General features: G+C 56.1%; 1 protein-coding gene across 2 annotated transcripts; it reads right to left on the bottom strand.

Annotated features, from left to right (window-relative positions):
• Positions 1 to 137: 137 nt before the first annotated feature.
• EXOSC5 (exosome component 5) lies at positions 138 to 10410 on the bottom strand. 2 transcript variants are annotated; one of them, XM_035023287.1, is made up of 6 exons: positions 10190 to 10410; positions 5419 to 5532; positions 4783 to 4904; positions 3508 to 3648; positions 2305 to 2394; positions 138 to 1382 (listed from the first exon to the last, which is right to left on the bottom strand). In XM_035023287.1, the coding sequence occupies exons 1-6, from the start codon at positions 10335 to 10337 to the stop codon at positions 1290 to 1292; spliced, it is 708 nt and encodes a 235-aa protein (XP_034879178.1). In that variant the 5' UTR covers positions 10338 to 10410; the 3' UTR covers positions 138 to 1289. The 2 variants fall into 2 exon arrangements, with proteins under 2 accessions (XP_034879178.1, XP_034879177.1); XM_035023286.1 differs by lacking the exon at positions 138 to 1382 and having other exon boundaries at positions 2107 to 2394.
• Positions 10411 to 10799: the final 389 nt, after the last annotated feature.

The raw sequence follows: 10799 nt of genomic DNA, 5'->3' as shown, positions 1-10799 counted from the left end.
AGGAGGGCTGGAACCTTAAGGCACTAGGGCACTAGCCCCCCCCCCCCCGCCCTGGCAGACGGACCCCCAAGTGCTCCCCAGAGGCACAGGTGTGCTCACTGAGCGGGCCTGAGAGATGACCAAGTAATGGTATGACAGGTGGTTTAGTTCTCTGTTTAATGCCATTCCAGTGGATCTTACTAGAAGAAAACACTTTCCCGTTTGGAGTTCTCCCGTCTCACGGCACAGAATTTCAAGCTAAAGACTTTGATGCTTCTCCTTCTCGGTTACTGGGGACGAAAATGACACAGGCTCTAAGGGGGCAATTGTGGGAACTGCGTGAACTAGTTCAAGCATGTGAAGCACGCAGCAGAGGGCCCGCCATATAATTTTCACTGCAAACCCCCAAATGTCAATGCCCCACAGAATCTGGTGACCATGTGGCCCAGCTGTGGGACGGTTACTCCTCGAGGGATGCTCTCATGTTCTTAGCTCCTGCCCGCTAAATACGGGGGCGAGGGACCGAGCGGTCAAATGGCAACTAACCACCCCCCCATATTTCCATACACCCTGGGGGGGGGGTGCTACCACGCCACGAGAAACATGGGCCCCAGTCACTTCCGGTTACAGATGGGGAACTGCAGTCAAGACTGTGCTGGTGTCTCCCCAGCCTTTCTGAGCAGTGACAGGCTCTGGGGCTGGACTCGGACTCGCTGGTGACAGCTGGCAGCTCACTGGCTGCTGAGCCCGTTTCTTCAGGCTAAGACCGGGATGCTAAGACCCACAGGGCCTCACCACTGTGCCTGTTCCCTCCCCGACCCATCTCGCTCTGCTCCAGCCACCACCAGAGCCACACGGAAGCCTTGCTGGTGCCCCACCTCCCGGAGGCCTCCTCCCGGGCTTCCCTCGGATGCACCCCACCCCCCGCAGATGTCCCTCACTAACGTATTAAATTCGCCCTCCCCAAACCCCGTCCCTGCTCTTCGCTTTCTTCATAGCATTTACCACCACCTGACAAACGCTGATTTTCTTTGCCCCTCACCCTGCTGCTCCTTGAACCTGGGACCTGGAGGGGGGGTCATTCTTTACCCCGGGTGCCCCACAGGTATCGGTCAGACTGGCGGGTGGAGAAGGGGGGTTTCCCAGTCGGAAAGGCTTTCGGGGGGAGCAAGGTGGGTCCGTGCCCCCAGGCCCACAAGCGCATCCGGGTGCACAGGGACTGAGAGGCGAGGCCAGCTGCTGGTTTATTTTCCGCGGAGGTAGTGGGGGGCGGCGGCAGCCGCGGGAGGGGCGCCCTGCCCCGGCTTGTCTCAGCTCTTGGAGTAACGCCTCTGCAGCGATTCCCGGTAGAAGCGGAAGACGTGTTGCGAGGCAGCCTGGGCCGTGGCCAGGCACTGCTGGAGCTGGAGGCGGAGAGAGAGCTGGTGGTGCTGGGGCCTCCCTGCTCCCGCCCGGCTGACCCCACAGCCTGCCCCGACCCCGGCTGGTTCCTGGAGCTCCCAGGCCTCCTGCCTCCCCTGAAGTAGGGCAGGTGGCCAGGGGAGTATTTCAAAGGCCTTTCTTTCTTCCCCGCTTGGTGGGCTCTTTCTTAGATAGGGAACAGAGAAAAAGGGGAGGGCTTCGGGGGTCTGATTCCGGCAGCTCCAGGAGCGTGGACAGGTGGGAGCAGGCATCCTGACCCCTGGAAGAGGCCTCATGAACCTGGCCCATCTCCAACTGGAGATCTAGAATTTCTGAGCCACAGGCCCTGTGATGCCAGATCATCTTGGAAGCTGTGGAATCTGGGACCCCAGCTCCTGAGCACCACACATTCCTAGGCTCATAGGAGGAACGGGTCGGAAGTGCTCTCGGAGACCAGAGCACTGGGATTCTGGGAGCGCACTGCTCTGAGCTGGAGGTGCCTCACATCCCGATCCCAACCCGAGCTCTCTCCTCTCTGCTCTCATGACTGGGGCTTCCCTTTAAAATTCCCACAAGGGTTGGGCGCCTGGGTGGCTCAGTTGGTTAAGCGACTGCCTCCGGCTCAGGTCATGATCCTGGAGTCCCGGGATCAAGTCCCTCCTTAAGCAGGGAGTCTGCTTCTCCCTCTGACCCTCCTCCCTCTCATGCTCTCTGTCTCTCATTCTCTCTCTCGCAAATAAATAAAATCTTAAAAAAAAAATTAAAAAAAAATTCCCACAAGGGTTTCTGTGCCTACTATGTTTGAAAATGCCTTTTACATACAGAAGGGACGTAAGGAAGGGGCTCTCCTTCAATCTCGCAGGGTCCCAACAAGACCTCACATCCAGGAGGGATCTGGCCCTCACCCCATCTCCACACAGGTACCTCAGCATCGGAGTAGAGCCCCTTGGTGGTGGACATCAGCAGCTTCCGTTCCACGCTGTCGAGCGCAAAGGTCAGGACGGCCCGGGCCTCCTAGGGATGAGGTAGGAAGGACACCTGGACTCTCCCCTCGGGCAGAGTCTCAGCTAGTCCCAAAGAGGGGACCTGCCCTTCCCCCAGCCCGCACTCCCAAGTGTAGGTGTTTTGTCTACGCACCGCCCCTGCTTCCCTGGGCAACGCTCTTGGCCTTTCCTTCTGTGGAAGTGCTTCCCATGCCCCGATGCCACCCACATGGTCCCAACAGGGGCTTCCGGACACAGTATTCCCGCCTGTAGGGGTGGCCGTGCAGCCAGTCATCAGCCGGTACCTCTCAGCCCCCTGCTCCCCTTCCCGGCTCTGTCCCACCAGGGCTGGAAGCTGGCAAACTGTTTCCCAGACTCCCTGGCCAGTTAGGTGCCCCCGGTAATCTGGGGGTGAGGCTGAAGGACGGAGGGCCACATCCCGCCGTCACTGACAGAAGCAGGGGCTGTGTCGTGGAGGCTGGGGTTGTGGGGGGCTCCAGGGCCAAGCCAGGACGCCTCATGTGTGTCCAGACCCACCTATGACTCCCAACAGTGCAGACTGGGAGCTCCCTACAGGCTGTTAGTGTCTGGGTATCGCCCTCCCTCCTGTTTGCTCCTTTGGCTCTTCCAACACGATCATGACCCATTTCCTGCAGTAAATTCCCTATCTGGTCTGAAATACCTCAGGTGGGTTCGGCTTTCCTGACGGGATGTGCCCATCACAGGACGGGGTGAGTATCTCGGAATAACCAGAGCCCTGGGTGCTGTGAACTTGAGCTGGTGAGGAAAGCATGGAGCTCTAGGGGCTGATCACAGGCTCGGGCAAGATGCTGGCTAGAGAATGGAACCCAGTGGAACCAATGTGCATAAGACAGCAGAGGCTGAGAAGCCAGACGAGGAAATCCTTATGGTATTTGAGACCCTGGGTCTAGCTGGACCTCTGTTCTGAGTTTCATAGCGAAGGTCCACACGTTCCCTTTTAACTTAAGTGGGTCTGAGCCGGGGTTCTAGCACCTGCCCTGAAGAACAGACCAGAGCTTGCCAGCTGGGACCGACGTGATAGGAGCCAAGTGTTTTGGGGAAGCGAGGCCGCGAGAGGCAGGGTCTGCTCGCAGCCGTTCACCAGCCCGGCCTTCAAACCTACCTTTTCTTGCTTGGCTGTGGGATCCAGCACGAGGGTGCCGTCAGAGTTCAGAGCACAGGTGACCCCACAGAAGAGGGCCCGCATGGGCACCCCTGCATCCACCAACGCCATGCAGGCGGCGTTCAGGCAACAGGCCAGGAGCTGGGTGCCACAGGGCGGGGTTAAGAAGCGCTCCCACCACAGGGATGGCCCACCAGCGCTTGTGGCCAGACTTCCCTAACTGACCACGGGGAGGCGGGAGGGCACAGTGCTTCTAGGTGGTTCTGGAATCAAGCAGCCTTGGGTTCCTGACCCGCCTTTGCCACCTCTCAGCTGTGTGAGCTTGAGCAAGTGACTTACTCTCTCTGAGCCTCAATCAGGGGTCATAACGATACTCGACAGATTTGTCCTGAAGCACGTGCCAAGCACTTTCAGGGAAACTGAAGGCGGGGAGAGGAGGAACCTCCCATAATCACATGTGGAGGCAGCCACCACCAGGTGACAGAGGGAGGAGCGAGCCCGGGCCTGGAGCCAGACAGCCGGCCCTCGCTCAGTTTCCTCTAGTCTCTGCCCCCAGCCCCATCACAGCGGCTAAGGGTCCAGCTCTAGGGTCAGTCAGTCCCAGCTCTGCCACTGCCCCTCCACTCCACCTCCCTTCTGGGCTTCAGTTTCCTGCTCTGTGAAGCCCCTCTAGAAACGCCCATTTCTGGTCCTCAGCCCCAACCTCTCACCGAACCACAGGGGTCTTTCTAGGCCAAGCTGCTGACCCAACTGCTCAGCCTGCTCAGGACTCCCCTAGCATTGCGCCAGGGCAGAGTGGAGGTCAACGGCACAGGCTTTGCAGGCAGTCAGGCCTGGGCGTGAGTTCTCTCTGCTGCCTTCCAGCTGTGTGACCCTGGGCAAGCAACTTTCCCTCTCGGGGCCTGCTTCCTCACTGCAAACATGAAGACACAAGAACACCCATCTGCCAGGGGCCTTGGGCTCTGGGAGCAGATGGCTTGGGCTCAAATCCTGGCTCCGCCAATCACTAGATAGGAACCGACCTTGCTGTGCCTTAGTTTCCCCATTTGGAACACGGGGATTATAAAAGTGGCACCTATTTGTTATGCTGTGAGAATTAAGTGAGTTAATATGTGTCAGGCACTCAGTAAGTCCTCAAGCAGTGTCTGCTATTCTGTTCTTCAACAAGCGGGTGACTATCAAGTGTCTGGAGGCCTTCTGGCTAACAGAGCAAGGGAGGCCATCAGGGAGCTTCTGAGGGACTTCCTGGAGGTGGCGGCCCAGGGGAAAGGATACAGAGCCAGCGTCGCTGACGACCTGCAGCACCACAGTGATGGAGGTGCGGGGGTGCAGCGTTCCCAATACCACAGCTTCACACGTGTTCCTGATCAGCCGCTCCCGGCTCTTCTCCGCGACGCCTGGGGAAATCAGGGGTGGGGTGGGGTGGGGTGGGGTTGTCAGCCTCTTCCCTTCCCTCTGGCTCACCTTCCTCCATATGCCCCACCCAAGGCCTCTGGAAAGGGCCTGCTGTCTCCGCCAGGGTTGGCGCAGGACCCTGCATGGATGACAGAGGATCCCCAGTGGGAAGGAGGCAGGGCCTGACTGATACCCACCTCACCCCTGCCCCCTCTGGCTCCAGCAAGGGAGCCTCTTGCAGGAGGAAAACCCCAGAGTTCCCTGGTCCCCTGCTGCTGCCCACTCCCATCCCCATGTACCCAGCCCCGGGAGTGAGGGGGCGAGTAAATGAATGGAATGTAAATGAGTGGAACGCCAGGTTAGTGCAGAGGAGGAGGGATAGAGCCAGGAAAGAGGAGTGAGGGAGGACAGACTAAGGTGGGGAGGAGACACCAAGAGCTGGGGAGGGGGGAGGGCGGAGGGGGCGCTGGGGACAGCGGTGAGGAAGAAGCTGGAGATCCTGCTGGGCCCAATTACCAGGCAGCCCGATCTTCGGCCGCAGGATCACCTCCAGGGTGGCCTTGTTGAAGATCTCTTTGCTGACCTTCACCTCGGCTGGCCCATACACGCCCGCCAGGACCGATGTATCCCCTGGGGAGACAGCAGGGGAGGCCTCATGCACATCTTGCTTTCCTGGGGCGGGGGGGCAGCGCAGCGCCCTGAGAGTGTGGGGACCAGGCCAGCAGCCAGGCCTCCCCACCCCCGTCAGCCCCAGTCCAGCCCACCATTTGCTGGCAGTGAGTCTCTGAGCATCTGCTTCACTCACGTCTCTGCCTATGCTTCCTCATCTGTGAAATGGGGATGATAATGGCGCCTCCGCCCATCGTGTCGATCATAAGACACCGAGGACACTGCGGGGCATGTGTGGAGTTGTTGACTTTAGCTGTTGTTTACTTGAACAGAAAGTTCTTCCCAAGAGCTAACCTTCCTCCCCCTTACTGCAGTTGGTCTCAGCTCCTTCCAAAGCTTCCTCCAACCTGGCTCTCTTCCCTCAGGCTCACGTCCCCAAACTCTGCAGGAGTTGGGACCCCTGAGAAAGGGGAGTCTGCTTCTCCCTCTCCCTCTGCCTGCCGCTCCCCCCGTTTGTGCTCTCTCTGTCAAATAAATGAAGTCTTTAAAAAAAAAAGAGGGGGGGAGAAGAAGCCTGGCTTCCAGTCCTGTCTGCCTCCTGCTGGCTCTGTAACCTTGGCTGATTGTGCTCACTTCTCTGGGCCTCAGTTTTATCCTCTGCAAAATGAAGAGACTGGACTACACCAGTGGCTTCCAAACTTTTCTCTCCATAACTCCCAATAAGACACATATTGCATGGGCGCCGCTCCACACTCATGCAAATGTCTGCGTGTGTAAACAGAACAAAGGCCTCACAAAACAACTCTTACTGTCACTGCTCCAACACACTCTGATGCTTTCTACTCTATTCCAGTTAATTTACTTTTCCTTATTTACTTTTAAGATTTTTAAGTGACCTCCACACCACACGTGGGGCTCGAACTCAGCACCCTGGAATCAAGAGTTACATGCTCCTTGGACGGAGCCAGCCCGGCGCCCCTACTCTATTCCATTTAAAAACAAAAACAGAAAAACACTACGGAACGCAGCTGTGGTTTCTCAAGCCCGGCTGCACATGGAATCGGCTGCACACTGGAATCACTGGGGAGCCTGAGAAGATCCTGATGCCCAGCCCCCTCCCCCAGAGATTCCGATTCAACTGCGGGGGGGGTGGGGGACAGGCACTGGGCGCATCCGAGCTCCACGGGCCATTCCAGCGTGCAGCTGGGCCCACAATCTGCAGTGGGAAACACAGGGCAGGAGCACAGCTTCAAAACACCGGCCTGCACACAGAATCTTCGCGGTGCTTACAAGTGCAGAGGGGCCAACCTTGGCAGGTGCGCAGTGCATTCTGGGACTCCGCTTTTTTAACAACCCCGTTAAGAGATGCCGAGGCCAGAAGCGGGTGGGACATACTCTCCAGAGTCTGCATGGGGTCCTGGGGTTTGGGAGTTTTAGAACACGGGAGGGGCCACCCTCCTCAATATTTCTGACGTCGAAGAAACTCCAGGCATGTGAATGGAGCAGAAGAGCTAAGTCTTGGGGAGGACCTGGGAAGGTCCCCGGGGTCAGGGCACCTTTCCTGGGTTGGGGAGGAGGAGCTGCAGAACTGAGGGATTCTCTTGGCTCCCGGAGAATCTGCCCTCAGAGGGGAACTTAACCACACCGACAGAATGAGATCCACACAGTGGTCTTCATTCTTGTTAGTCTGGACGAGCTGCTTGTGGCCCCCATGAACCTAGGGAGACCCTCCCTGTCACCTTCTCAAGGACGTGGCTCCCACAATTCTCTCTTCTCTGGACCCACATCCACCTTCAACTCCTGCCCCATGTATCTGATCCCCATACAGCAAAGCTCCTAAAGACAGTCTCTAACTTGCGGTCTTTTTCTTTTCCACCCTGACCCCACCACTCCACCAGAGCAGCTTTTTTTTTTTTTTTAGATTTTATTTATTCATCTGACAGAGAGAGACACAGCGAGAGAGGGAACACAAGCAGGGGGAGAGGGAGAAGCAGGCTTCCCGCTGAGCAGGGAGCCTGATGCAGGGGCTCCATCCCAGGACCCTGGGATCATGACCTGAGCCGAAGGCAGACGCCCAACGACTGAGCCACCCAGGTGCCCCAACCGGAGCAGCTCTTGACGGCGTCATGGATGACATACGTCCAGACTGTCCAGTCACAGGTCTGGAGGATGGATGCAGCTGGTGGGCCCTTACATCTCAAACACTTCTCCAGGCCCCAGGTCAGTGCCCTCTCTTGGTTTGCCTCCTACCTTCCTAGCTGCTATTCTCTCTTTTCCTAGCTCCTCACAGGTTAGAGGACCCAGGGTTGAGTCCTGTGATGTCTTCTCTTTCCCATCTACACTCCTTTTCTTGATTTCATCCAATCAGTGGCTGAAATACCACCTATAGCCAGAGGATTCCAAATTATGTGTCCAGATGGGGTCTCTCTTCTGAACTGCAGACTTGCATTTCCTAATGCCCTGTCCATGTGATTGCTGTGATGTCTACCAGGCCCTGCAAACTTAATGTTCCAAACTGACCTCCTCAGCTTCTCCCAGTACAGCTCATTCGGGAAAAACACCTCGGTTGTTATCCCTCTCCTTTTCACACCCCAACACCGAACCACCTACAGATTTTGTCAGTTTTACTTTCTTTCTTTTTTTTTTTTTTTTTAAAGATCTTATTTATTTATTTGACAGAGAGATAGAGAGAGAGCATAAGTAGCCAGAGCGGCAGGCAGAGGGAGAGGGAGAAGCAGGCTCCCCGCTGAGCAGGGAGCTCGACGTGGGGCTCGGTCCCAGGATCCTGTGATCATGACTTGAGCCGAAGGCAGTCGCTTAACCAACTGAGCCACCTAGGCGCCCTCAGTCTTACTGTCAATATACACCCTGAATCTCACCATCTCCACTGCTTCCACTCTGGTCCGAGCCACCACCATCTCCCCTTCTCTCCCATACCTCTACAGTCAACCCCACAGCCAGAGAGTCTGTTAAAATATATTCAGATCATGTCACCACTCTGAGCAAAATTTGGGAGCAGTGGCCCCCAGCTCATTCATTAGGCCTCAAATGACAGGCCATCCTCCTTACCTCTCTCCAGCTTCCTCACTGCTCCAGCCACACCATCTGCAGACTATTCCTCAAATATACCAGGCACGTCCTTGCCTCAGAGTCTTTGGGGCCCACCCCCCCCCCGTTCTCCACCCTCAGTATGCTTTTCCTCCTGCTATCTTTAGGGTTTGCTCCCTTACCTTTAGGTCTTTATTCAAATGTTACCATCTCATCAAGGTCTTTCCTGACCATCCTGTTAAGAGTGCAATCCTTGGGGCCCCTGGGTGGCTCAGATGGTTAAGCGTCTGCCTTCAGCTCAGGTCACGATCCCAGGGTCCTCGGATCGAGCCCCCATCAGGCTCCCTGCTCGGCGGGAGGCCTGCTTCTCGCTCTCCCTCTGTCTGCTGCTTCCCCTGCTTGTACACACTCTCTGTCAAAAATAAATAAAATCTTAAAGAAAAAAAAAAAGTGCAATCCTCTCTGGCACACCCTATTCCCCATTCCCTACTATATTTTTCTCCACAGCATTTCCCTATATATTTTACTTAGTTATCTTTGGTCTGTCTCCCCAACTAGAATGTAAACTGTTAGGTCAGGAATTAAAATGTTTTTTATCAACGTATTCCCAATGCCCAGAACAGTGCTTAGCACAAATACACTTGTGTTCAATGAAGGAACGAATGAAAACAGGTTTTGCACCTGGGTAGAAAGTAATGACCCTAGTGAGGAGACTGAAGCATTTATGGGGGTGATCCTTAGGCCTATCTCGAGAGGAATGTTTACCTGGGTCAGGGAGTTGAGTCTAGTCTGAGATGCATTTGGCTAGGGCAAGGGGATATTTACCCAATAGGGAAGACCTGCCCCAAACTTAGAGAGAGACTCATATGGAGAGATGTATATCACAGTCAAAGGGATATTTACCGCATCTGTGGGGAAGAAGGGGGACATCACTCTCAATCTGAAAAGTATTTACTTGGGTAAAAGACATGCCACAGTCCAAAGAGTAATGAGGCCGGTGGTGGTGATCCACCAGTCTAGGGTATTTTTTTTTTTTTTTTAATTTTATTTATTTATTTGACAGAGAGAGACAGAGCAAGAGAGAGAACACAAACGGGGGAGTGGGAGAGGGAGAAGCAGGCTTCCTGCGGAGCAGGGAGCCCTATGTGGGGCTTGATCCCAGGATCCTGGGATCACGAGCCTAGCGGAAGGCAGACGCCTAACGACTGAGCCACCCAGGTGCCCCCAGTCTAGGGTATTTATGCATATGGACAGGTCCGCCTCAGCCTGGCGTGTACGGACCCTGCGTGTGCGTGGGGGAGGCGGGAGACGAAATTAGTCAAGAGAGATATTCACTTTGGTGGGGAGCGCTTCTCTATTCTGGAGTATTTGGTCTTATGAGGAGGTCTGCCCCTTTCTCATCTGAGTATTTGACAGGATTGGCGATACCGTCTCCCTTGCAGGCGGGAAGGAGAGATATGTTATTCTGGCACATCCGGTAGCATCCCCCCGGGCAAGAACTGCAACAGTCCAGGGGGGACATTTATCAGCTAGTGGCACTCCTTTGCAAGGTACACTGTAACATCCTTCTAAAACAAATACAACGTGGCGAACATGGCCCCCGCAGTATTTACGTAGGTTAAGTTCTTACCTTGCAGGAAAGAGGCAGAGCCGTCAGGCCGGGAGAGCAGGTTCTGTTCACACGCAAAGTGCCGGAGGCTGCAGCCAGGGCCCCGTGGGCCGGACTCTGTTCCGGACTCAGTGCGGATCTTGGCGTCAGGCAGCATCGCCCCCTCCATCGCCCCAGACCCCACGTGCAGCCGCGGACTCTCGCTTCCGCCCTAAAGCGCGCGCCTGCGTACTGGCTGCGTATCCAGTGCGCACGCGCCGCTCCGGGGCGCCAGGACCCGCGCCCGCACGTGGCTCCGCGTTTACTAACAATCTGGCCCCTCCCACTCCCGCCTCGCAAATCCAGGAATGCCATTGGAGAGTAGAGATGAGGGGGCGGGCCCTGGCATGAGCTCGTCCTACCCGAGGCCCCCTGGCCCTAAAGCCCTGAGGCTCCGGTTAGGTTGTCCTCTTCTTTGCCTGTTACAGAAACAACTAAGATGAGGCGATCAGAGTAATTTTTGGCAAGCTAGATTGTTTGGTCCACCCATACCCGTGCCCTAGAGACTGCAGGATTGGTAACTCGCGGTTTCTTGGCAGGGCGGTGCTAACATTTCAATCAGGTTCATAAAGGGGCAGCCCGCAGTCTAGCC

This window comes from Mirounga leonina, unplaced genomic scaffold (assembly GCF_011800145.1).
Source record: "Mirounga leonina isolate KUSES-001 unplaced genomic scaffold, KU_Mleo_1.0 Mir_177, whole genome shotgun sequence".
In the NCBI taxonomy this organism is placed as follows: Eukaryota; Metazoa; Chordata; class Mammalia; order Carnivora; family Phocidae; genus Mirounga; species Mirounga leonina.
This window is presented reverse-complemented; position numbering and strand designations above follow the sequence as displayed.